The sequence below is a fragment of the Hirundo rustica genome, chromosome 1, assembly GCF_015227805.2.
Source record: "Hirundo rustica isolate bHirRus1 chromosome 1, bHirRus1.pri.v3, whole genome shotgun sequence".
Taxonomy (NCBI): Eukaryota; Metazoa; Chordata; class Aves; order Passeriformes; family Hirundinidae; genus Hirundo; species Hirundo rustica.
In genome coordinates this window covers 139,114,716-139,142,604 of record NC_053450.1, presented here as the reverse complement: position 1 = coordinate 139,142,604, position 27,889 = coordinate 139,114,716, and the positions used below count along the sequence as shown (strand labels likewise).

Below are 27,889 nucleotides of genomic sequence, written 5' to 3'. Positions count from 1 at the left end.
ACAGTTGTCTGTGTTGGTTCCTAGAGCTAGAGCAGAACCAATCATTAGATAGTATCTCTAACTCCAAGCAGCCAGTATCTTCTGTAGCATTTGGTCAAAGGGTTTGTAAAACACTGAAAGAAAATGAATGCTGTACTTTCTTCTTCTTGAAAGCAGCATTCATATACAGTCCTTTCTCTGGAAGCAGGATGTAGCTTGCTCGAGAATTCATACTATTTCTTTCAGGAAGCTATAGTAAAAGTTTGGTTCTGTTAAAATACCAAAGATATTCCTAATCCAGTCTCTTCTGAGAAATTTATAACCTACAGACATAAATACAATCCAGCTTGCCTCACACATTTGGTTTTTGGTTTGTTTTTTTGTTTGTTTTTCATTTTTCTTTTTCCTGAGGATCATGCTTTTCTGGATGCTGTCTCTCCATTTTCCATCTCATTTTTTAAAGCCTTCAGCAGAAAGACGGGCAGTGGGAAAGCAGTGGGGAAACAAAGCAATGAAAAAACCCCCGACCAACCAAAAAAAGCCCCACCCCAATGTAATATCACTTTCAGAGCTTAGTCCCCGTAAATAGTAATCAGCTTACAGGTTTAGACACCTTCTGGCCTTTGGATGACTCCTGGTGTCCTAGAGAACATCTCTTGTGTCTCTTCAGTGAAAAGAGAGCTGAGCAGTGGTCAGTTGGCATAAGTGGCAGCACATGAAGTCAGGTTTATAAGCCAGTAACAGCCAAGTACCTGGTTTCTGCGGGTATCTGGCAGTGAGGTTCTGATGAGCTCAAACTGAAGTATAAGCTGTTTGGACAGAGTAGGTAAAATGTGGGAGCAGCAACTGACACATTGCCTTTGGGTGGGGCGCATCATTTTTGGAAGGAGGGAGAATTTGAATGAAATCAACATATTCATGTGATTCTCATTTTTACTCCTGAGCTTTTCCTCAGTGCTTCCAACCCAGCTCTAGAGGCAGATCTGTTGTATGGCAGAGCTCAGGAGAAAGCTGCCACGCTTTGTCCATCTGGAGGGAAGCAAGGGATAGTCAGAAAAAATACAAGATGGGTAGCCTGAATTTTGGAGGTGGCTGTTAGCACCTCTGTGCTACTAAAACAAGGCTTCGCTAATCAGCAGATCAAGCTGCTGATTATGTGATAAAGCAAGGAGAGAGCGACAATGCTGTTGTCAATTCATCACCAGCTACTTCCACCTAAATTGTCAGTTCAGTAGTTAAACTAAACATTTTACAGAATAGCGCTGATTTATTACCTTCCAGTCAGAAGCACAGAACCAAACACAGAGCTGTTATTTTAGTAGAGGAGCTAAGGTAACTCAAATTGTCATTTCACTTTTCTCTGTCTTTCAGGCACTTAAAACTTTTCTGTCATGGCCAGTTTTAAATAGGTTGGATATTTATTGTGTTGAACTCTTTTAAACTGTGTGTGTGGGAGGGGAGGGTTTCTGAGGGAAAATGCTGTACATGTAATAGTCCCTGCTGGCTTTCTAAAACAAGTTAATATTGTTTGACCTAAAGTGAATAAACCCTGAGCAGAACTGAGGCCGATGACTTTATCTGTTAGATTCTGGCTCCTCTAATTTAAAACAAATGAAAGAATGTCGATAGTTTAAGTGAATGCAGAAAAGATTGCAGTGATTTCTTTTTCCCTCGACCTTTAAAAAAATTAGGAAATCCTCCAAAAACAGGCACAGCATCTTTAGAAATGTTGTCACTGTTGTTATTCCACAGTGACAGTTTCCAATGGCAAAGCAGGAAAAACATGTTTTGCTTTGCTCATGGTTTCAGAGTGTGTCAGTAGATTTTCACTGCTAGGAACCAAAGTTAAAAGTCTTGAGTGAGTTCTGCTGGGCTCTTCCTCATCATAATCTCGCTTGCTCAAGTTTTATACTGCAACCCATTCTCCTGGGCTCACTGAATTATACCTGAAATTGTTTTTGTCCCTAGCTGGATGATAGTAAATTCCTGCAGGCTTGAACAACTTTGTATTTCTTTATAAAATACCAAGTTTGTGATCTGAGCTGAAATACTAATGCTGCAAACCCACCAAAATGTGTCCAACTCCAGACTCAGAGTAGCAGGGATGATTGAACAGCTGTGGCTTACTGCTGTAAAAGCTGTGCCAGCCTGCCTTGGTGCACATTGGCAGCCTGACACAAACACCTCTGGGTCCAGCTCAGGAAGACTGGCAATGGATCAGGGATGCTGTCCAGGAGGAAGTCATCTTGCTGTCCACTCTTGGCTTATCTTTGTGCTTTGGACGTTGTTACTCTCTCCACATCAGGAGTGGCATCCTGACAGACACAGATCTCTCTTTACACCTCAGCTTTGTTATCTGAGAAGACTACACTGAGGAGTAGAAGAAACATCATCTGAGACACTGGTTTTCATAGCACAGGTAGCTGGTTCCCAAAAGGGGACAAATCCCAGAAGACAAATGGCTTCTTTCTCCTTACAGCGCAGCAGGATAAGAACTAGGTGCCCAGATTTCCACCCAAGCTGCACTGTTATTCTCTGTTGGTACCCACAGGAAGGGATTTTTCCCTGAGAGTATTCTTGCAGAATACTGTATGCACTTAAAATGGTGTTACTTCTAGGAGGTATTGCCTAGCACCCTGTAGAAGGAGACAACGCCCCAGATTCTCCATCTTGTCCCCATTCACTTCAATGCTATGAACCTAAAACTATTATTTTCTCATTCTGTGATAAGCTAAACTACTATTTCTCACATTCTTGTGGCCTGTAAACCTTCTCTCAGTGTAGGAAGTTTTTCCCATGGACTGAAATCAAAGCCAGTGTCTCTCTGAGCTCTGGGCTGGGGTTCCAGACCCCCCTGCCCAGGTCCCTGACCCTCCAGGGCAACCAAAGGAATGCCCTGGACTCCAACACCCTGTGACTGATGGAGATGGCTGACTGAAGCTTCAGGATGTCAAAATCCTCTCTTACTATGGACCCAGTGGCAGGCCTTGGTGCAATTCTCTTTGGTGATGTTCTGAGCACTTTAAAAGCATCAGTGTCCACAGCCAAGTGAGGAAGGTGTGATCTCCTGTGAAGAGAAAACTGAAATAAAAGAAACACATTTGTGAGGGTTCAGTGTAAAAGGGGAGCCAAGATGTAGGCATGACAGCAATGACATTTCTTTCTGTTGCCTGAGTGTTGGTGATAGGAACACCTATAGAGCAAAAGGGGAATACTATGGTATGGTTACCAAGAAAACAGCCATCACTACTGATGTCTAAGATGACTACTGAACTAGTGCTGGACAGGAAACAGATGCCTGAATCATGACTCAATCACAGGAATTTCAATGCAGAAATCTGTAAAGCAAACGTAGTTGCAGACAATGGTCACATTACTGTGTAGCTACAGTAATGATTTCATGGCTTTTACATATCTAGGAGGGACTGACTACCATCTGCAGCATCTTGGAAATACCAAAGAATAAAAAATGTATATGTAATCCCCTCCTCAAATCCCCATGCTGGGAATAATCTACTGAATCATTCTGAGGCACCTGTCAGCATCCTTGGGGAGCAGGGAGCTGTTAGGCTGATGCCAGTGATGAAAAGCCTGTGGCCTGGCACACCGTGGTGCTTGTAAACATTTCCTGGGAGGCAGTAGTATTTCTTATGTCCAAAACAACATAACAGAGGTGTCCAGGTTCAGCCTGAACCTCTCATAGCAGGGACTGATCATGAGATTAAAGCCACTGGCAACTATAGCAGAAACTCTTATCAGAATGATCATTACCTCAGCAGCTCCTACAAGTAACAATTTCTGAGAGCAAACATCAGTACAAACATCTTGCCTGAGGCATATGCCTGCCCACTCACACTTCCTTTCATCCCTAAACTCAGGCCCTGTAAAAACTTCGACCTTTTCCTAGTTTACTTTCCAGACGTCTCCTTAGGAGAGAAAGTCTTTATCTCAGCACAAAATACCCAAGATTTACTGCTATCTCCCACTGCTGCCTATCTATTTTACTCAGGTACTCCACGCTAATCTAATCTAAAGTCCTGTAAAAAACCTGCTCTTGTTTTAAGTTCCTTTTCTCTCCACTGCTGCTGTTGTCTAACCCAAAGGCTGGGCATTTGGGACTGGCTATGGCTGGGCCTCCTCAGTGCCTGTGGCACCTCAGGTGTGACGTAATGGCAGACTGCAGGTGGTGAAAAGTGAGAGAGCCTTCAACATACAAGGACAACAGAACTGCCTGGCAAATGAATTGCTTCACCTGAGTGCAGGGTAACGATGTACACACTAGTGTATGTGAGAGGAAGGCATGCATGCTCCTGTGTCCCGCCAGAGGCACCATCTGGAAAGGAGGCAGGTACCTAAACCATATTTAGTGTAATGAAATTCAGTCCTCCAGTCTACCTGGCCAAATGAATTTTGATGTCCACAAATTAGCCTCTAGAATATCTATATTCCCAACACATCAACACATTCATTCAGCAAATGATAGTTTAAGAAGATAGAGCCCAATAATTGTGCCACCACTGACCCAGCAGAATGGGCAGAACAGAATGACTGAGTACACCTCAGCCCCCAGACTGCAGGACAGGATTAACTCTGTCTACCTTGGCAATTTAAATTAGCTGCTAGACTTTGCACTGAAGTGGCTGAGATGCACTCAAAGACGACTGCAGCAGCTCTCCTGTGGGGATGATACTCTTTAGCAAGGAGTGATAATAAACAGTAGGACGGTGCTAACACTTTAAGCTGCTGCAGCTGCCTGCTAAGTGAGTATGTGTCAACACCTTCAGACTGGAAGGTGAGAAAGTGAAATTATAGCTTTCAGTTACCCTATTTCTGCTTTTGCAACCTTTTATTAAATCACTTTCAAGGATGATTAAGGGATTCAAAGGTTTGCTTGTGTACGATGAATCCAAGATACTGAACACGTTTCTGAAAATTCGTGTCCTTCTTCAAGCTTTTATTGTAACTGACACCATATTTACAACAAAAAAAATTACAGCAAGATAGTCTTACACAGGAAAGTCCTAAAAACAGTCCGGTGTCTTTAACAAAAACATTTGCCACTAAAAAAATAAAACACTGTAATATGAGGAAGAAAATTAAGTACACAGTTTAACAAACAAGGTTTGTGTAGCCGGAATTTTCTTTTGATAATTACACAAATGTAAACATCTTAAGTCAATAATGAGATCTAGTCCCTCAACCTAGCAATGAAGTAATATGTAATTTTAGGATTAAACTTTCCTCTGTGATATTTTCATCTCCCTGTTAAAGTTTGAAAGCTAAAGCTAGAGAACTTGATTGGCAATGTAAAAAAAGTAAAACTGGAAGATTTGTCTCTGTATTGATGTAGCTACGCTGATACAGAGACTTGTTAGACACTATACTCGGAGTCCACTTGTAGTTCAATCTCTCCAAGACATTTTGTAAATCTGACAACATTCTAAATGGGTATTAGTTATGCTAATTTAGATTTGGAGTCAGTACTGTGTCTCCTATTGAAAAGAAATATTATTACGAATACATGAACTAATTTTCTATACAGCACGGATTCTTGATGGTTTCTGCAGATTGGCATGATGACTCCAGTGCAGAGAACAAATGCTTCTTGGCTCTGTTTGATAACAGAATCTCAACAGAAGTACCTCAACTGTTCCCCTTCTCCACTCTTCAAAGATCTCAAGTGATTTTAATTCTGGTCTTTTCAACCTCTTGACAATCATTGTGCAAACAATATTATAACAGTTTTCTCTGGGTCTGGATTGCAAATAAATCTTTAAATGTTGTAGGACAGTGAGAAATGATTGGGGAGCTGTGCAGAACCTTCCTCTAGATTGCCAGATGGACAGCAGTACGCTTATTTAAAATATGTATGTAATCTCTGGTCCAGGTCAGGTTAAGCCACAAAGTAGTCTTTAATATCAGAAATTTATGAGGAACACAAATTCAGAAACCACCACACTTTTTTTTTTTTTTAATATATATATATTGGTAATGAAATCCACAGCAACACACAGTGTTGCAGGCAAGCACCTGAACCAGTGCGACAGGCTGTGTGTTGTAATACCCTTTGAAACTCAGAAGATGTGACCTCCGTCGACAATAATTAGCATATGGGCCTTGAGACTTTTCCTCCAGCTACTGGAAATGAGGTTGTTCCTCAGTTCTCTGGATACCAGTATTCATCCCTGCTGACAATGCAAGTTGCTGATGGATAACCAGGGCAGGCACCTCTTTTCAGAGATTGTGATCTCATGGTCAAGGGTAGCATAGTAAAAAAACCACAACCCAAAACATTACTATTGTTTTCAGAACACAAACTAGACATAACCCTTCACTTCACTCAGTTCTTTACCAATTCCTGCAAACGCTTTGTTTTCCTTTGTTCCCTGCCACAGAGACCTTATTTGTCCAATCTCCACACTGGAAAACACCATTCTAAAAAGAGGAATTTCAAATCACACACTCCAATGATGATAAAGTATAGAAAATGTCTGCATTTACCGCCTTCGTAGCTACAACAAAACCAAGTTCGCCTCCCTCCCCGCTCCTGGCCCAGCGGCGGCTCAGGACTTCGGCCAGGACCATCCAAAACCAGCCGAGAGGCGGTCGCGCTCTCCCGAAGCCAGGTGCAGGTGGAGCTGGCGGCAGAAGCACCAAATCCTGCATTAGGGCGGAAAGTCTGAGATCGCTGCTGTGCGATCACCCCAGAAAACGCCCAAGGAAGCAGCAGCAAACGCCACCGCCCCAGGTCGTGCTGGCGGGCGGGGGCCGGCGGGGCTCTGCTCTCCCCGGCCGCAGGGCGGGTGCCCTGGACGGCAGCCGGGAGCCGGTTCCTGCCCTCGCGGTGTCGTCTGCGAAGGTGGGTGGATTTTTGGAGGGAAGACAAACCGCCAGCCGGGAAGCAGGGGAAGGGGACACGCTGCCCCACCAGCAGAGACAGCGGGAGCCGCCAGCGCCGGGAACGGCGGGGCTGGGGCAGGAGCCGAGTAAGAGGGGCTGGCTGGAGCGCCCTGAGGCGGCGCCGCCCTGCCCGGGGTCGCGTTGCCGGCCCGGCGGGCTGGGGGCGGTGGTCACCCCTGTTCCCGTCAGGGCGGGGGACGGCCCCGTGCCCTGCCCGGGGATGGGCTGTAATGGGACAGGGCAGACGGGGGACCGTGCTAGGGCCCGGGGAAGCGATCGCGGCCAGCAGCACAGGCCAGGCGGCACAGCCGCGCACAGCCCTACGCCTTCGGGAGGGCGCTGGCTGGAGTGCCCCGCCGCTGCCCCGAGCCCGGGCCGGTGCCCAAGGTAGCCAGGGCAGCCCTAGGAGGAGCCCGGGGGGGGCGCAGCTGGCGCGGCGCGATGGCCCCAGCACCGAGACGCCCTAATTGCCGCCGGCGGGGCCGCAGCGGCCGCCGACTGCCACTGTCGAAGCGAAGCGACGTCTGTGCGGCGGGAGGCCCGAGGGAGGGGCGCGGGCGGGGCGTGGGGCGCGGTGGTCTGATCGCGAACGGCTCCGGCTACGTAGACGGGGGGAGGGAGCGGCCTGCGAGCGGGGCAGACCCGCCTAAGAGACAAAAGCCCGGCACGGCTTCGCTGCTGCCGGAGGGGTCTTTTGTTGCCGCTTCTTCATCGAGGCTTGTACGCTTTCTCCTGCCGCCCCCCGCCCCGGCACAGCGCTGGATACAGCCGGGGCGGGAATCGTGAGCAGGCGGCGGCTTCCGCCCGGCCCGGAGAGCGAGCGGCCCCTCGGCCCCCCGTGCCGTCGTCCTCGTCCACCAGTTGATCAAAGTTCGTCTGGGCCGAGGCGGGGAGCGGCCCTACCGCCCCCGCCTGCCGGGGCTTCCCGGACAGCGCTGCTCCGTCCTCGCTCCCTCCGGCAGCGTGTAGTGAACTAGGAAGGAGCGGACACCTCCCGCCTCTCCCCGCTTGCCTTCTCCTCCCCGCGGCTGGGGCTCTGGATAGGAGGAGCCGGAGGAAGAGGAAGATGACGAGTGGGTGCAATTAGCCTAACAAGGGACGGGCGGCGGAGGCGTCCCCGCGCCGAGGACTGACACATCTGCTCTCTCTCCTCCTCCAGCCATGAAGGCAGAAGCCTGGGAGCATAGCTGAAGCCCAGGGTCGTTCCGGCGCTCTTCCCTATGGCAACCGCGTGAAGGGGCCGACCCCCGTCCCCCGGCGGCGGGGCTGGGCTGGCCGAGCCGAGCCTGGAGCGCGCGAGTGGCTCTGGTGTTGGCTCCCTCCTCCCGTCCCTTCCCTTCCCCGATGCGGGCTCCAGAGGATTTGCCCCTCCTTTGTAACCGGGAATGAAATAATGGCGACCCGGTGGGCAGCGGGGCCACCCGGCGGAGATGGAGACAACGAGCCCCCCCCGGGCGGCGGCGCCGGCGGCCAGGTAGGAACGGCGGAGGCGGGCGGGGCGCGGGCCGGGCCGGGCGGCCGCCTCCCGCCGCGGGGAACGGCTTGGCTGGAGCGAGCTTAATGGCCGCTCCCTCCCGCTCTCCCTCCCTCCCACTCTTCCTGCCCGCCCGCCCCGGAGTTGCTGGGAGTTGGGCGCGGGGAGTGGTGCGGTTCCCCAGCAGCGGAGGGGAGGCAGCCGCCCGGCCGAGCGCTCCGAGCGCGCTCGGGGCACCGCTCCCCGGCCGGGAAGCGGCGGCGCCTTCACCGCCTCACGGGCCGGGCGGCGGCTCCGCTTCCCGCCCCGCGGAGCCGCCGCCGCCCTCGCCCTCGGGACGGAGGTTTCCCCGGGGCCGCCCCTTGGGCCCCTCGCCCCCCCGGCCCCGCGGGCAGAGCGTGGCGTGTCGCTCCCACGCCCGACCTGCCCGTCCTGGAGGAGCGCTTCGCTGGGCGCTCAGGGGTACGGCTTCGTCCCTGTCACGTTTCTGTCGTGGTGATTTTTAGTAGAAATGAGGGTCTGGCCTCTGTCTGCTTGTATCCAGTGGTTGCCACTCTCCTGTCTATCCGCAGGCTCTTACATTAAGGGTATTTCTAGCCATAGCAATTGTTGCTGGAACGATCCTCTGTGTTTAGTTCAGAAACTTAATAGCGTGCTCTATGGTGACACCATTGCATGTTTTGACTTGCAAGACAAAGTTTTTAACACAAATGCGTGTCTGATCCTCCTGTGCTCCCTAATAATAGTATTGCCTCTGAAACAACTATTAACTTTAGATTCAACAAAATGCGTATAACAGCTTCAGTACGCTTGTTTTAAGATGTCTTAAACTTTATTTACAAAGACAAGCTTGATTTTGTATTTCTCAAAGTTAGAGTATGTATGTTGTTTAAATCTGCACAGGGCTGTGAAATGTATACCCTTTATGTTGATGTTCCCCTTTTGTTTGCTGAAGCTGAAATACAATTGAGTGATTTTGAGGCATGCAGAACTTTAAAAATGTGGGTGGGTTTTGGTTTGGTTGTGGTTTTTTATTTTGTGTGATTTTGTTTTTCCTTAGGACATTGAGTTTTAGTTTATTGCTATCTTGAATTCACCCTTTTGCCTTGGTTTGAAAGTGTCACATACAGTATTGTAGGATTTTCCTTTCTGCTATCACCTCAATGAAGAGCTTCCCACAGTCTCTTAAAGCAAGGGTGGGTTAGGTGAGGAAAAAATCAGAGTCTTAAGGTAGAGCACAGAAGATGTTGAGACTTTGTGGTAAAACCAGTGCCATGTTTGGAGAATGTGTTCTTCACTGCTATTCAGATAGTGTGGGAAGAAGGAGAAGACTGCATGTCTTAGGGTAAAAATTAATATCTGCTTTTTAATTCTGTCGCATTGAAACTTCTGATCTTTGGCACTAGCCCTTGTCATAATCTACCTCTCCCTGTGCCAGTAAGCCTTAACAAGGCCTGTGGCACTATTGGAGCTCATCATGTTAAAGCTGTCTAATTGGGGACTACTAATAGGCGTGGAATTGCAAAATGGACTGCTCTGCCTGTTGCTTTGCCAGGTACTTACATGCTGGAGTTAAAATATAACTGGTAGAAAACATGTGCTCGGACCTGTGATTGCCTTAATCACAGAAGGCCTGATGTAATCTTCGCTTGAACTTAGACAGCCCTGGTGAATGTCTGATCAAGGTTGCAGTGCGTTCTCAGTTGCCTTTGTGTAATGTCGCTGCATGTCTTAAAGTTCAGTTTATTTTCTTACAACTTTACGTTCATAGATTGGTGTAAAATGCCCAGAGAGGAAGGATTTGTGGCTTGGCATCTGCTCTCTTAGTGTGGTTGGTGAAATAGATACTGTATACAGTGCTTCATGTGCTATATATGAACAAATCCCTTTAATTGAAGTCTGTCATATTTGTATTGAACAGTAAGGATGGCTTGTCTATTTAAAAGATCGGAAAACACCTTGAATGAAAAACAATTACTATAAAAAGGGACTTCAGGTTTTAAAAAAAATGCTGCAGTTGCAGGAGTTTATGGTATTCTAATACCAATGTGCAAGGTTTTAGCAATTTTGGGAAATGATTTATGTTTTTTGGGACACTGGATCCCATATGGTGTTTGCATTATAATGCAGTTATTAAGTAAAATACATTTAATGTTTACGTGTAGACCTATACACACAGCAGGCTGTCATGAGGAAGACTCCAGCCAGAGCCATTGTTCACCACAGTTGAGGGAGTTGCAACAGAAATTAGAGTTTCAATCAGTTTAAGGTTTTGGAAATGCACAGCTGTAGTCCTCAAGGTTTGAGCAAGAACTGAAAAACTTGTGCTCTAGCTTCGAGAACAGTAGTCAGGCTAAGAAAGGGAATGTCTGACTGAGAAGTGGTGCTTCTATGGATCTTTGTGTACACAGGTAGGAAAATAGAGGACACGCGATTTGAGTCCTCTGGATACCACCGCGTATGTTGGTCGATAATTGTGTTTTGTTTTGGACGCCTGCCTTCTCTGATATTAAGTTCTGTTTGGTCATGCCTTGCCATGTTTTCTATTTTTATATTCACTTGTTTGTTTGTTTGTTTTCCCTTTGACACTGTACCTGGTGGTCTTTCTCACTTCAGAGCCCCTTCACTGAAACGATTGTTGCGAACAAAGATTGCGCATTCAGGCTTGCAGGCTCTGTCTGAACATGGAGCGCCTGTTCAAAGGGACAGGTCACGTATTCCTGTCTCCTGGGGGAGCTGGCAGAGAGGGCCAGAGACTCTCAGGGCTGTTTGCCATTCTGTTTGAAATCTGACACACGTTTACAAATGGAAGAATTGCTAGGCTTATGTTCATAAGGACAGATAAGTGAGAGCATGTTCTTTCTGGCTTTTAGATTAATAAGCATTGGCTATCTCTGTTCTGTCAGGTTGTAGTGGTATTTTGTTGGAGAGTTTAAGCCCTGCTGAGGTACAGGCAGTACTGCTTCAGTCACAACAGCTCACCTAAAGGTCTGTCCAGATTTGAGACTGGAACTGGTGTCTTTGTTAGTGTAAATTTAATTTCCCTTCCTTTGCTTAGAAGGGCACAACAAAAAGTGCCCTTTTTTTTTTTTTTGTGCTTTTCTGTTCCTACTGTTTTGCATTTAAAGAAATGCTGAGTGTCTTTGTGGTAGAGTTTACTGTTCATCTGTATTTTAAAGTACATTCCGAATATTAAATGCAGGTTGAAGAAAACATTAAGCACAGTATGTGTGGCCTTAAAAGCCAGTTTTAGTTCTTAATAATACTGTTTCCTCAGATCATTAATACTAAAATGAATACTAAAAATACTTTATTAAATATTTTTATAAAGATTGATATTTTTCTTTTGGTTTTGTTACATGTTTTTGTTTTGCTTAGCAGTTGAGTTATTAGAATAGTGAACGGTCTTGAGTGATTCCCAAGAGCTTCTGTATTTGTCAAAAGTTAGGAATACGTTTCCTAAGACTTCTGTAAAAAAAAAAAAAAGAGGTTTATCAGTACTTGCTTTGTAATCACAACTGTTCAATTTCAGAGAAGAAGAAACCCCCACAATATTCTTACTCCTACACCTTATCAGAGAGGGTGCAACTGCGTAAACTGAAGAGAAGCATGTGCTGGGTCAGGAACCAGAGAAGGGCAATGATGGCACTAAAAATAGAAAATCATTTGCCTTCTCGCTAACAATAATGAATGGATCGTTTACTATTTTAACAGCCTGGTTGATACGGCATTGGTAAACTTCAAGTGGTGACTCCCAGGTGTTATATCTCTCCACTATGAGGGTAGAATGTCAGTCTTTCTGTAATTGTGCCTGTAAATGTGAACTGTTCTGGAACTCCGTGTTGTTGGGTATTTTTGCTTTTTCTATGCCTGATACTCAGATGCTGGAAGGTTTAATCATGTTAAGGATCAGAATTAGAAAAATCCATTTGTAAATTTTATATGTCAAATACTGGTTGTTAAAAGCGTACATTACTTAGGGTGATAGAGAATTCTGCACAAAGCTTCTGTTTAATAAATTCAGTATAAATACCAGCCTTAGCAGGAGTTCTGGTTGCAGCTGTTCAAAAAGCTTGAGTCAAATCTTGTTTAATCATGCAAGCATAACGCTGACTTCTACTCTGATTTATGTCAGCATAAGCCTAGGATAATTTGACATAACACTGACTTCTTTGATGAAGAAATATTATGTATTTGATAAGTGACAGTGTGAAGCAGGAAGTAGTTCCCTTCAAGAAAAGGAAGGTATCTGCCTTCTAGTGTAACTGCATTTAATGTGTTTTTGTAAAGCGAGTGTTTGCTTCCTAGTTATACAACTTTGTTGATTGTACCGCTTTGGTCTACTTGTCTGAAAACCAGAACTTTTTGCAAGAGAAGTGCTATGGACTGAGAGTGTCATGAACTGTGTCCACATGAAATAACTGCTCTTGCTGCATGCAGTATATGCATTATACAACTGAACTTTTTTATTAACATGCAAAAATAATATCTGCTACTTCAGACATATTATTTCAAGTAATTTGTATTTACCTACGCACAAAAACAATGAGAGCAGTTGGGGAAGAGGAGTTACTTAATTTCACACACTGTGCATTTGTGATCTTGTCCCTCTTGTATCTTTGAAAAAATCTTACTGTAGGTGGATAACCAAATCATAACTGAACAGTATGGGCCCTGAAAGGAGTAAAAAGCTGGTATTTTCTTTGTTCTTTAATTCTCTGACTACATACATAAGTGGCTGTGTAAATGATGAATATAATGTAAACATGTGCAACCTGTGAGCCTTACTAAAAGAAAAAAAAAATCTTTCTTGGAAAGTCTAAGTAGCAGTGCTAAGCTGAGCTGTTAGGAATATATATTGGTGCTTTGTAGCTGATGTTTTGGTTTTTTTTCTCTGATACCAACTGGAAGAAAAAAATTGACGTTTTCTAGCATTCAGACCTTGTGTGCTATTCTTCCCTACAGTTGTTTGTGTGCTAAATTGCATAGAACAGGAAGCAGATACAACAATTTATGAAATTATATTAAATGAAAACAAGATTTATTTCTTGTGGTTGACAAGAAGTCATTGTTTTTTTAAAAGCATGAGTTAGCCCTGGTGTAAATTTTGAGGCTTCTAAGCTGCATTGAAATAGTCTTAATTGACAGTAGTCCAGAAGTCGGTCTGGTGGGCTGTTAGATTCAAGTCCATGATTGTGGAAGCTGTCAGAGCCTATGATGTCGTTAAAACCTTGAACGTAGGGCCTTGCGACAGAGGAAGTATTTGTCTGCCTACCACAGTAGATAATGGAGATATATTAAAAATATGTTATGCTAAGCATAACTGTGGATGCAAGTTATGCTGTCTTGTCAGATTGATTTCTTTCTACAGGAATCTTGTAACATTTTCCCTGTTTATATTATGAAATGTGGATTATTGTAAATGCTGTGCTTTTCTGCTGTCCAAATCCTTCTTATGTCATGTAATTGTTATTATTTTTGCAGACACCCCATGGTGTTTTTCGCTCATCGCCCAGTAGTAGGCACACACAGTGGAAGTATAATGTGTGGGAGCAGTGACATCAAACAAGCTTTGATTGTGTTCGTATCAGAGGCCTGACTGATCTTGTAAACCTGAAAGTACATAATCTTAGAGTTGCGAGGTGGGATTAAGCTGTTTTGTGTATACAGTTCCTAAATACATAAAGATTATTTAATGGGAAGGCTTCCTCTGTGGTGTGTTTTTCATTTTTGTTTCGTTAACCATGGTGAAATGCGTTTTTCATTTACTCTAGTTAGATGAGAACTCTGGCTTATCCCTGCCTTGTTGTTTACTAGGAGGGAAACAATTTTCTGAATTTGCTGTTTGATGACTGCTGTTGGATTTGAAGAGAACTGTTCTGGGAGGTGATACTAGAGTTTAGTGGTTGGATCACTTGGTAGTAGGATGGTAAAAGATTAAGCACAACTGTATGCTTTGTTCTCTGCATCCCTGTGCTGGGGGGCTAGAGCTACTGTGTTTTTCTGAATTGGTGTATCCTCTTGTTTTGTATGCCAGGGAATTGTGTTCAGCAGAAAGTGTTGCTGCTTTATATTTTCTGTTCTAGATTCTTGCATTGAGAACTTGTATATCAGAAGTGTTTTAGTGAAGCCTTGGGATCTGTTGCTGCAGCTCTCTACAGCCTGTTTGAGAAAGCCTGATATAAATCAAATTAGTAAATATTTGGTGCTGGGCATGAGAGGTTCTGTGTGGGCATTTTGAAAAACACAAACAGCTGTTTAGATTTTGACTCTGGCTTGCAACCGTGAGTGTACACTTTTGAGAGTGTAGTAGCAGGCTTATCTTTGTTCTAATTTTCTTTATTTCCATTTGCCAGCAGCTGCTGCTTTGGTGAGAGTGAATGAGGTGCCTCCTTAGAGGACATGGCTAATTACAGATTGTCTGTTGGTGGAGGGGAGCACTCTGAGATAGACATTTTCTTTCGTGTGTGTATCATTTGCATAATGTGTTAGGACACACAGTATGGACTGCATTAAGCACTAGCAAATATGCTGTAAGGAATAATCTTGCACTGGAATCACTTAGTTGGCTGGATAATATGATCTTCCATATTTTAAATTTCGAGGGTTTTATTTGTCTGTTTGAGGGGCCAGGGACAAGAAATCAAATAGAAAACTGTATTGAGGAGAGAAATTTTAAATGTTTTGAGCAACAGTTGCAGTTGGTACAAATAGGTTGAAGAGAGAAACCTGAACTTGTGTGGAGATTCTGGTTTTTGTTCGTTTGCTGTGAGTTTTTGGGTTTTTTTGTTGGCTTTTTTGGTGGGATTTGTGGGGGGTTTTTTTTGAGAGGAGTTTTTTGGGTTTGTTTTTTTTTTTTAACCTAATGGAAATGGCAGCATGCCCTCCTATTTGTATGTATGTATCCTGTGTACACTTGGATGAAATACTATTGCTTATTAAAACTTTATTGCAAACCATTCACCCTTTAAAGGGTATCTTTTGTTTTCTTCTAGTTGAGTTTTTCATTTAAATATTTGGGGCTTTTTGTGTTGTGAAGTTGGAGACAAGAGAGTGAACAATGCTCTAATAAAGTATGGGTTTTTTTTAAAAAATCAAAGCTTCTTAAATTTCCTTAAATATTAGTGTTGAATATATCTGTGTAATTGTTTTAGTCTAAGTGCAAAGGCAGTGTGCAAATTCAAATGCTAGTGTGATTTAAAACTTTGAGGTGAATAGGGGTCTCGGATACAATTTGTCTATGGGATGAGCTAAGAGAATCTTAAACTCTCAAGAATTCCTTACAGATCACTTGGCTTGTGGCAGATAGATACAGTCTGCTCAGTGATACATTCACAGCATTGAGGTGAACTCAATTTTGAAAACTAAAACTGGCCTCAATCTACAACTTAAGTTGCAGTTTTCTATTGGAAAACTGCACATGGAGAGATGTTGTTCAAAAACTAGTTTTTGGAGCTAAAGTCATGTGGATTTCAAAACCATAACACAATTCCAGTTATTTTTTGAGGAAAATACAATATTATAACTTGTTCAAGGCCTGTCCTGATGTAATAGAAAGTAGAAGGGGTTGATTTCTTAAGAAGCTCGACAGATACTTAAATACAGTTCTTTCATTAAAGTCTTTGTTAGTTTAGACATGTTTAAATGTATATGTCCTCAGCTCTATAATTTTTAAGAGGGCTAGCGGTCAGTCAGCCCTTGCTGGAGTATGCAAAGCTATCAAAATTTCCTTTTGATGCAAGAATTAAGAGCTGAAACATTTTGTTGTTCTTTTTGGTCATCAAAAGAAGCAGCAGGTCTACTATATGCTCCTCAAGCAGGTGACTCTTCTTACCTGTGGGTTCTGAGCTGTTTTTTTATAAGATAAAGAAAAGATCTGGTTACAGTTATCTCCAAAAGAAATGCTGCAGTTTTCCTATGACAAGCAGTCCCATTGCACTTCATGCTTTGTTATTGTTGTGCTTTTCTTCTCAGCTCTCTAATTTTGATGCAACTTTAATAGGGAGCCTGTGACTCCAGTGAAAAGTATTCCCACGTATAGCTGCAAACATTTCTTATTCATCAATGGCTGTAAAATATGATTTGTTCATTTGTGCATTCATTTTGGAATTTTATTATCCTCAGTCACCATGGTAAAAGGTGAGTAAGTAAACTTTGCCCAGAGTAATCAATTTTCATGGCAGTTTTACAGGCCTTTTGCTCCATTCTCTGTACTTAGACTGTTTTGGTATGGATCTGTCTAAATACAGTCTCACATTGTCTGTATGCTTTAGTTATTTTCTTAAAATATGTTGGAGAAGTTGCTCTGGAGCTGCTTGAGAGATGGTATTTAAACGTGATTTCTCTTCTTGAGGAAGAAAGAATGAATGGCTTGTGTGCTGCTCTGAGGGTATTGAAGTTTCCCGTCTTGCCAATTCACCAATAATATGAAAGTTGGAAGAGTGAAACAAGTGAACTTGAATGTTATTCATGTTCACTTGTTTCACTCTTCAGTGTTCCTTGGAATCTGTGCGTCTGAATCAAATGCTGAGTAAATCAGTAGCAGTAAGATGTTTGGCAGGCTGGTATTCTAATTCTGACGTCATGGAGGGGATCTTACAAGCTCATTGCTTGCATCTCTTTTCTGTTAGCAATTTAATTTTTTTAAAACATGAGAAGTAGTATTCCTGCTGTTTAAAAATACTGCATACAGAACCAAAATGGTCCTTGTAGCTGAGTCTGTGCAACTAAGGGCTTTTTCTGTATGAAAGTGTTACAGAACATTGTATAATGGAAGCTGGCCAATACAAGTAGCATTTTGTAGCCTGTGTCCTTTAGGTGGTGTTATTTGTGAGTTCAGAACTGTAGATCGTTTTGAATAATTTTCTCTCCATTTGCACTGTGACTGAGGTTATGATTCAGCTGTATATCTAAACAGGTCTGGTAACTGCTGTTTCCATGAATTAAATGGCAGTGGAGAGGTAAAAGTGCTTCTTTTATTGTCTTTCTTTGTAGACAACTTTTGCCTGCTCATAGTTATTCAGATTAGTGAAGATGAATTGTGTGTGCAGAAATGTTGAAGGACTTTCTTCGGCACTAGTTGATACAAAATGTACGTAAATGTCAAAGTATTATGTCACGTATAAAATACTGAGAGTTAATGATTAGCCAGGAGCTCATGGGTGAAATCTTAAATGTTCTGGTAGGTAACTCCAGGGATTAAACAGCACCTTCATGCTTGGTGTTATTCAAAAGAGCAAATTGTCATTCATTTCCTAATAATTTTAAACAATGTTCTCTGTTATGCCTCAGCATATAAATCTGTAGTGCACTTGGAGCTGGTGTATCTAGGTCCCATCTATCTTCATTTTTTCCTGTCTCAGAAACAATACAGTAGAGCCAGAGAAATTGTGGGGAAAGGCTAACTATGGTAATTGAATATATGGAGTTGTTTCTGTATCAAAACCAAAAAAGGAAGCTAGGAGTTGGCAGTTGGGGAGAGAGGAGATTAGAGACAGACAGATGATGTTGAGATGATGTAGTTTTCTCTGTCTTCATCTTGGAATTTCTGTGGATCAGCTCTTTACTATCTACACCAAGAACTTGGAGGTGTCAGATAAGCTTGGTAGGGTAAGAACAAGCAAAAGGAGATGTTCCCTTGCATAAAAATTAATTAAACCTGTTACTCTGTTACTCTTAATTTATTGGAAGCTAAAAGCATGTGTGTAACCTGGATATATTTTTGAAAGAGCAGTACTTTTAGAGTTACTCAGTATTCTTATAGTGGAATGAATTATGGATTTGTGAATAATGAAAGCTGGGAGGATAATCTAGTGATGCTTATTTCTGTGTTCTTACCTAATTATTCACAGCTATCTGCATTTGGTCAGTTTTAGAGCTGGGCTAGTTGAATCTTTGATCTGACCTATGCATGTTCTTACATGTTGCAGTGCTGATTCCATAATAGCTCATTAGGATTCCTTCTGCTTTCAGTAGGTTTTGTACCAAGCCTGATGAAACAAGGCAGCTGTTGGTGATCAGCAACAGGAAATGGAGTTTTTCAGCTATTCAGGACTGGGCCTGTTTTTGCTTCTTGAAGATACCAAACTTACGTCTTTGGTTTTACTTGCTTTTCTTAAAGTTGTTGCTTCATATGGGTCTAATGTTCTCCAGTTTCAATAAGCTAAAATGAAATGCACCACTGGCTGCTTTTGAGTTCAGTCCATCTCTTCTCCGTCCCCCCTCCCAGATGAAGGGAGAGCTCAAGGTAATTGGGGATTGTACACACTAGTTACATATGCTGTCATATTTTTGTTTCTTTTCTACTCATTTGTGGTCAGGCAAGTGCTTTTTTTGCCAGTAGAATAGTTTTCTGTGCCACCTTTTTAGTGGACTGCATTACATTGCAGGACTTAATTTTTGATTCCAGGTCTTATTGCAGCAGCAAACACAGTAAATCACTTAGATCCTGTGGAAAGCTCCTTTCTCCTTTTGTGGTTGAATGATGCTGCTGGGACTTCCATTTGCTGTGGAATAGTTACTCCTCTTTTACTCCATTTCTACAGCTTAAGGGAAGGAAATAGCACTTTCAGAGGATACTCAGCAAGCTACATATCTCCAAAGGGGTGGGACTGGGAGATGTATGGATAGGGAAAGAACTGGAGGGAGCCAGCTCCATCTGGCAAAATGAAACTTCTCCCCTTCACCAGTCCTGAAAATCAGTTATCCAGAAGGTAAGGGAAAAAAAAGGTAAACTTCTGCCTAAACAACTGGGAAATGAGATGGCCACAAAAACAGTTTTGTTGAGTTAGGGTTTTTGTCTTTTGTGGATGGGTAGACAAATAACCTCCACCCCCAGAAACTATTTTTAAAGCTAGATCTAAAATGTTAAAAGGCATCTGTGGCTACGATGGTTTCTGCTCTTGTAATCAGTGATTCATGACCAAATTTTTTAATGTGAGTGAGTAGAGACAGTGGTAATATTAGACAGTTACTCAGCAAGGCGTGTTCAGGGTAAACAGTCCTTACTGGTAAGTTTGTCTGTACAGCATCATTTTTTCCTTGTTTCATTTAAATCGGGGACTTGGATAAACTTAGGAAAAAATCTTGTATTCAGTTAAGAATTCAGTGATGCCTGTTTTTCACACTATCCCGGTGTGAGTTTGTTTGGGAAAAAGATTCTCCCTTTGCAACTCCCTCAGCATGTTAACCTTTATACATTTCATGGCCAGCATTCAGTGGCTTAAATTTTGGATGATGCAACATCAGTAATTGTTGTAATGGCTGTCTATAAGCTTCTTTGCCATTCACAATGGGAATCTGAAGTCTGGAAACAGAATTTTTTTACGCTGGGTTCTGTGTCTGCTGTGAAGCACAAAGACCACAATCATCTTACTTTGGATAGTGCCAGAAAAAGTGAATAACGATGTTTTTGCCTTTTTTTGTTGTTGTTTGTTTGTGGTTATTTGGTATGTCTTTTTTGGTGGTGTGTTGCTGTGTGGGTGGTGGTTTGAGTTTGGTTTTTTTTTTTTGTTTTTTTTTTTTTTTTTTTTTTTTTAATTTATTGTATTTTTAAAAAATTCAAACCATTAATACTGTCAAATAAGGGGAAGACATTAATGTGTGAGATTAAAACCAGGATTTGTGGGAGTGACTTGACCTTAAATTCAGTTAATACTGTAGTGACTTACCCCACTTGGATAATCTGGTCTGACAGATTTCTCTTTCCTGCTTAGGACCTGAGACACCTTGTGCTTTCATTCCTTGGAAAGTGCCTCTAGTCTTCCCTACTTTTGTAAGTGAGAAAGCTGGGATTACAAGAATATGTCCTCAGCTGAGTGTTGGTAATCTCTTCAAGGCATGAGGAACAATGGTTGTCCTTTCTCTGGTTTCTTTATCCCATGGCACAGTTGTTTCTTGTGGAACTTTATTTCTTTATTCCAAAGACAATTCTCATTTGGGAAAGAAATACAACTAATTGCATTTGAGAATGACTCACTAGAGAAGGGTCTTCCAGTTTATTCTTAGTTTTTAATAAGGCCTTTCTGGCGTACCTGCACATTACTTCACAAGCCTGTTTTTTTCTGTTACCGTATTTACAAATGGCTGTTACAGAGTGGCAGTAGAGGCTTTGCTTCTCCATTATGCTGTTTTGCACTTTGAGTTCCAGTGAGTTCTGAGAAGTTCCATTGTATTTACTGTTTTAAATGACTGAAGTCGAGACTATTTTTTATTCGTAAGTGCAGATTTAGGTTAGATGACTTCAGAAATGATAAAGAAATATATATATGTCGGAAGACATTTTGGGTTGTTTATGTTATAAAAAGTTTTTTAATAATAGGTGGGAAAAAAGTATTTGGTCTAATTTAAAATAGTAAAATAGGGTAGAAATCATATTTATTCATACTTCATAAATAGCCTTTATAAGTCCTTTCAGCTGGTGATGATTCTGGACTTCAGGGGGCTTTGGATCAGTGGTTATAATAAGTGAGTCTTTGAAAAAATCTTTAATTCTTTTGAAAATCAGTTGTGCCTATTCTGTTATTTAATGCTGACTATTTTTTGTACTATGTGAATTGTATACTTTCTTCAAACCTTCTTGGGGGGGGAGTCAGTGTCAGGTTTAAGCAAAAATACTCCAAGCAACTAACATTTTCTTTGGTTGTTGCAGTAAGCCTACAAATACTAGGTCTTTGTATAATTCAAGACCATATATGGTGTAGAAAACCTGACATGCTGTTATATATGAAGTCACAAGGTGAAAATAAGAAGAATGTAAAAATAACTTTGTATTGAGCTAAACACAGGGGAGGTAGATACATTTGTTTCAGGAACAAAAACTCCTTTATTCTTACTCAAATTTAGAGGGTGAAAAAGCTTGTCTGTTTAAAGGAAATCTGCAAAGACTAAGGCCTGCTTTTTTGAATGTCTGCAACTTAAAAGTGTTGTAGGTGTGTCTCCAAAATTAGGCAGATAAGACTCTTTGTTGTAAAAGTAGTACAAGTCGTGAATTTAAAAAATGTAAACTTAGTATTAAAAAAAAAGAGGGGCAAAACTGAAAGAAATTCTTGAGCATCTTTCCATAGCAAGTCATGGACTAAAGTATAATTATACTTCATTGAGTGTCTCCTTCCAGCATTAACAGACTTTGCCTGTTTTAAGAGACTCTTGTCTTCCTGGTGTGGTTTTGTTTTCTGTAGCTACCACAGGATTTTATCTGGAGCCTAGAAAGCGCTGCTATACCTGCAGCAATCTCTCTTTGGTGTTAGATCTAAGACTTGAGAGTTTCTGGCCCTCTGAGGGCAGTATTGAGGTGAATTTGTTCTTCTGTTTTCTCTCCTTTCTTCCATATACACGATTATATGTTATAATCATAAAAGTGGTTGCTGAAGCCAGAAGTTTTAGAAAATTATGACAATTGCATATATAGCATTGTTCCAGTAAATTAAATGAGAATGACAGAGGAGGAATGGATGCACTTTTAAACTTTGGTTCGAAGTCCTATGTGCAGGTTAGCAGGGGGTATTGCACACTGTATTGGACGTGAGCAGGTAGGCGGTGTTAGGGATTTGAGCTAGAATGTAGCACTTCGCCAAAAGTAGTCCAAACCTGATTTGCTTGCAGCTCAGATTTGTGTATCTGCTGTAAAATGCTTTCTCACTGCTGAAAATATGGCAGAGGTTTAAAACCTGTTTTCACAGTATCAGTGAATTGTTGAGGTTGGAAGGCGTGTCTGGAGATGATTCAGTTCAGTAAACTGGAGCAGTCTGCCCGTGCTGGTGTCCAGGCTGGTTTTGACCACAAGTATGGAGACTCAGCAACTTTTCTGGCGACATGTCTCAGTGTTTGATCATGCTTATAGTAAAATGTAGGGTGATTGTTGTGATGGGTTTTCCTCTATTTCAATTTGTTTCTGTACATCTTCTAATTTCATACTTGGCCTCCAGCTGGACCTCTTCCTGTTGTTCATAACCCCTTCAATTTTCAGTTCAGTTCACTGTTCATTTTTATCTGGCTCGTACTTCATTAGTTTGTCCATAAGAACGTAATAGGAGACAGTGTCAAAAACCCTCTTGATGTCAGGGTAAAAAAATACTTGCTGCTCCTCTCTCATATACCAAGACAGTCAGCCCTTTACAAATGGCCATCAGGCTGCTTAAGTATATTTTATTTTTGATAAGTCTATCTTCTTGTCCTTTATATGTTCGGAAGCTTTTTGTGCTGCCCTTCATGTCCTGGACCAGATGGAAATCCAAGTGGGTTTTGGCTTTCCCAGGGGCTTTGGCTTTCCTAACCCCTATCACTGCATGCTCAGACAGTGTCTGTTTCTTCTGAATCACCAGGATCATGCTTGTGATCCATGCACACTCCCTTTTAAATCTGACCTCAGTCAGAATCTTCTTGTTTGTCCATGCAGGCCTCCTGCCACCTTTCCTTGATTCTTTGCACACTAGTAAGGACCATTCTTGAGCTTATAGGAGGAGATCCATGAAAATCAACCAGCTCTCCTGGACTCCTCTCCAGGACCAGCCCCACTTCGAAATTCTTCCAAGCTGATCACTGAGCAGTCCTGTTCTGTGGAAATCCAGGGCTGTGAGTCTGTTACATGGTTCTGCTCTCTGGATCCTGAACCTCCTTATTCACGGTCACTGTAGCCACGGTGGCCCCTGAACTTCATGCTCCAAAGAATTCTTCCTTTTCTACAAATATGACATTTAGTAGATTGCCTGTTCCTTTTTGGAATCTCAGTCAGCTGTCTCAGAAAGGAACTGTTAGGACATTTTGGAAACCTACTGGATTGCATGTGTTCCGCTGTGATGCTAGTAAAATTATTAAAAATAATATATATTTTATTGCATATGGTTTTGTGAATGCGATCTGAACTGGCCTTGTACAAGGTAAAGCCCTTAGAGGCTATTGGCCAGGAACTTTTACAGGGTACTTAAATGCAGAGAAGACAAAGTTTCATTAGAGGATTAATCCATTTTGTCATATGACATAATTTGAAAGCCAGAATATAAATTTGATAAGAAAAGCAGTGAAGGGGTTTGGAAAAAGACTGTTAAATAAAACCGAAACAAAAGCTTGCATTCCTGCAGTTAAGTAATTTTTAGTGATTGTTGATGTCAGTTTCATTTTTGAAATCTGGTTGAAAGTATTTTGGTCAGTTGTGCTGTCTTCATATCTTGCTGCATCTTAGTGGAGTGCAGGTTTTGTATCATCGTTTGACACGTGATATTTTGTGCAAACGCACCCAGGTCATGGAACGTCTGCTATTGGACCTGAAGTTGCTGAATGGTGATTTTTTGAAAAAATAGTTTCTCACTTGAAAGACAAGGTTAGGAAATACATTGTCCTTTTACAGACATAGTAAAGAATGAAAGCAAAAGCTTCCAGAAGAGAGCCAGATATTTTTGCACAGCACGATTACTGTCACTTATGTAATGAGGAGCTTGGCACATGTGTAGCAGTTGGTGATTGATGGGTCACAGTGTGTGTACTCATACTCGGGACAACTCTGGTGAAATACATTCCTGAGATATACTGTGAGCTTAATATGAAGTTAGGTGAAATTTTTGTTAAGGATCAAGACCGGCTGCTGGCTGAAAGAAGGTTATGGTGACATAAGACACGCTTTCTGCTGAAATACAAGCAACTCTGAATTTAATTCATGTGACTTTGTTTGTTATATAGTCAATAGTCAACTTGTAGTTTTCCACTGATAAACCTCCTGCTTGTTCCTGTTTCTGCTAGTGTGTTGCTTTTCCCTCTATTCCACACATTCAACTATGCTTGTTTTGCTTTAATTTCTTTTTGGGTGCTGTAGTTTTCTATAACTTGCTTCCTAGGATTTTTGGCTGTAATATTAGTACTCCCCTGAGTACTGGCAGAAGTCTGATACTTGATATGTTGTGATTGATTTAGGACTTGCTTGTTAAAATGGTATGTTTTTCTTGAAATGGTAATTTCATTAGGTTTCGGTGGCACATTAATTTCAGACTTTGATTGCAGCTCTCACGGACTGTCTTGAACTTTCTGATGACGTTTTGTGTACTGTGTTCTTTTACATACAGAAAATGTGTTGGTGGGTGAACAGTTCTTCAGTCTTTTGGAAAACACTGGCTCAGGTGGGTTTATATACCATATCCTGGATTTGTGCACCTGAATTTCTATCTCAGGTTGTTTGTATCAGTCTTTAGTTATTAAAAGTTTATTTGAGATTTTAAGTGCTAGTGCATTTATTACATATTTACTAGGAGTCTTCAGAGTTGGAATTTTTTACCTTTTTAATTAGTTCTGCACTGCAGCCCTGAACTTTTCAGTTAAAAAAAAAAAAAAATCCTTGACCCTTTATTCTATCCAGCTTTTTTAGACAGGAAATATGTAGCTCATTAATGTACTTTGTGCTTAGTACTCAATATAGAGGCAAGTTTTTAATGTATGACAGATTACTCACGTTAAGTCTATGTGTACCTTTGTATGTTGTCAGTCGCACCTACTGTGCATCTTAAAAATGAGGGCCGCTTTATGCCCTCTCTCATCCCTTCTCATCCTTTCCTCTTCCTACTGAACGGTTTCTTTCTCTGTTGCTGGGGTTTCTTTCCATTATTTGGTGTGTGGCAAGACTTTCTCCTTTAATGAGAAGAGTTAAGAAAGGCCAGGGAATTACATGCTGATTATGCAGCTCTGGAGGTCATTGTTCAAACACTTCAGTGAGGGGAAAAAATGAATATCAGTATGAGTAGTGCTGCTGGTGGTGTAATTGTTGTCGCTGTGCTTGCGGAGCGTATCTGGTTGGCCATACTGCTCACAACGTTTGTAAACATTTGTACTCGGTAATCTCTGAATGTTGGTGTCATTCCCAATCTGCGTTACTCCCAGAAGACTGTTCCCAGTGTTTGGCCCTCGCTGCAGGACATGACAAAAGGGAGAGAGGGCCTGGAGTGCCTGCCTGGACAGCAGGCCACTGGCACCGGCTTTGCTCAGCCCGAGGCAGGGAAGGCTGAGAAGGCAGCTGGAGGGGGCCTTCAGCCTCTTGAAGGGGAAGGGACAACAGAATGCGTGTGGTGAGGGAAGCTCCAGGTCAACACGAGGAGAAAAAGTTACTTTTTGGGGTGCTTGAGCATTGGAGCAGCTTGTGAGAGCTGGAACTTTCCTCTTTGGAGAATTCTGGGACGTCACTGCTTGAAGACCTCAGCAGTCTCCAGTGTCGGTGTTTAGGGCTGTGTGTTTGTCGCCTTTTCTTGAAAATACCATCTGGCCTGCTACACTGTAAAAGCTTATTGGCATGTCCTTTCTAATAAAAATGAGGTGTTTCTTAATATAGTTATGTGAAGAAAAGGACACCTGCCTGTGCCTGTAGATGGCTTTAAAAAATTGAAATTAGATTCAGTGCAAAACACTGATGAGGGACTCTTTTTTTTTCCTCCCCTGAGTGCCACCTGTATAATACCTCAAGAAGATTATGTTTTCAGTATAAAGTAAAACTCAGCAAAATGGTTATTTTGGACTAGTCTGTTTTAGAGATAAAGGTGTTTTAGGGATAAGAAAAAATGTAAACAGATGATGGATCTTGGTTTTAAGTCTGTTCCAAGAACTTCAATGAGATGACTACAGAGGATGTGGCTTTTCATCATCCCGCATGAGTTTTTACTAGGGTGATGATTAGGTCAAATTCACAGCTCCTCTTTATTGCCTAACTTTGGAGGATGAAATTTCCTTAAAGAAAATGGGAATCAGGTTGACTTTCTTAGGAGTGTTTTGTCTGTGTGTTTCCTGTATTAACAGCTTTTTTCAGGTTCAGCTCTCAGGAAAAATGAAGGTACGAATTTGCTTTCTGGAATTTTCTTTCTTACTTTATCCTTATGTTGGGAATTCCAGAAATTGTGTTTTAAGCTCTGTTCTTGGAAATCCTTTGTATTTTTTTCATTGTGCTTTAACTTCTTAGTGTAAGTAGTTCTCTCTGTCAAGATCTTGGGAATGAGGAGTAGAAGAATGGTTCTGCGATCAGTGTGCTTCTAAGAGTGATAAAACTGAAGGAAATGAAGTTATGATTTAGGCCATTGTATCACAGCTGCCTTGCTTGGCCTTTATATCTTAGTGAGATCAATGGATGTTATTACTGATTTCTAAATAACATTATTTACGTGACTATTTGTATGCAGGTTTGGAGTTAGGCTTGTGAGTAGCTCTTGACTTGGTGGGCTGGAGCTCTATTGGCTAGAGTTCTGGTGTGGCTCTGCTTATATAACCCTTGCATTAATGGTAAACACCCCAAAATATCTATAAGCTTAAAAAAGGAGATTTTGCAGTTTTCTTCTATATAAAAAGCTGAAAGGAAAACAAATTTATTTTATGGGGTTAGAAATTAAGGGAATATGTCTCCACTCCCTACTGATTAAATCAGAGCAAGTTCTTGCTTCTAGAATTAGCTTCAGATGAGGCATTTTATTTATGCGTTTTCTGTTACAAGTTGAGCAAAGATGATATTTCTCAGAAACCAGTTCCTTGTAGTTCATAGGAAGTTTTTTCTCCAATATCCTCGGAGGCCTGGCTGCACTTTTGGTGGCATTCTTAGTAGTCTCTGGCTGAAGTGATTCACTGAAGGGGCAAGCAGTAAGCTGTTAGGCTGGCCTAGCCCATCATTTCTAGAAGTGCCATGTGGGCTTGAGAGATCATTTGGAAAGTGGAACTTCCTTATTATTAGTTGATGTTTTTTTTCTGGAGATGAATGGTAATGTGCTAATATGAGCAAACTTCTGTTTTTTTAAGATGCTTCCTTCATTTAGAGAAGCAAACATTCTCTTTTTCTTAACCTTTCAGAAGATACCCTGACTTTTTTTCTAGGAGTTTTGGAATGATGAATTGTGCCACCAGCATAGTGAGGTTTAGGACCATAATTCTAAGCGACACATCATTACTAAGATCTACTTAGATACCGTCCCCGCGGAGCTGCATGTGTTGAGTTCTGTGGTTTTTTTGCAATCAGTGTATTTCCCTTTAGTGGTAAGCACTAAAAATTACCCTGGGTTCACAGTGTAATTGAAATGTTGAGGCCAGAGGGTGAAGCTATTGACTTCCTCTGTAAATGTAATGGGGCAGTGCTTCTAGTTGACGAAAAACAGGTTTTTGCCAGTGCCACAGTAGTGTTTTGCGTTCTGGGTGTTTTTGTCATAAAAGTTCTTTTTGTCCTGTGGTTAAGAAATAAAAAGGTTTTAAATTCCATTGTATGAAAGAATTATTAAGTACTGTGTCAAGTCTCTTTCATATCACAGGTGATTTGCCTGTTACATGCAGACAGATTCAGACACCTGGCTTCTCTGCACCTTTGATCACTTAGACATGCATTGCAGTAATTTTACATAGTGCTTTTGACATTGCTTCTGGAAATATATTCTGTTGTCTGAGCTGTAAAAATAGGTGGTATTTTGGATGTACTCATTTCTTCAACATAATGCTGCTTTTAGCATCTGCCTGGTCTGTATTTGACTGTTTTGAATTTCCTAAATGGGTGCTTAGACCTGGAGCTGTACCCCATAAAGAGAAGTGCAACACTAC

At 41.9% G+C, this 27,889-nt stretch overlaps 1 protein-coding gene across 2 annotated transcripts in view; it reads left to right on the top strand.

Moving 5' to 3' along the window:
- Positions 1 to 7,601: 7,601 nt before the first annotated feature.
- Positions 7,602 to 27,889, top strand: part of ARHGAP21 (Rho GTPase activating protein 21) — a 111,076-nt gene continuing 90,788 nt past the window's right edge. The window contains exons 1-2 of one of the 2 annotated variants that reach the window (XM_040088015.2): positions 7,602 to 7,952; positions 8,039 to 8,353. In XM_040088015.2, the coding sequence (XP_039943949.1) occupies positions 8,273 to 8,353 (81 nt within the window). In that variant the 5' untranslated portion in view covers positions 7,602 to 7,952; positions 8,039 to 8,272. Of the gene's footprint in view, positions 7,953 to 8,038; positions 8,354 to 8,768; positions 8,816 to 27,889 lie in introns of those variants that run through there. The other variant, XM_040088044.2, reaches the window with a different exon arrangement.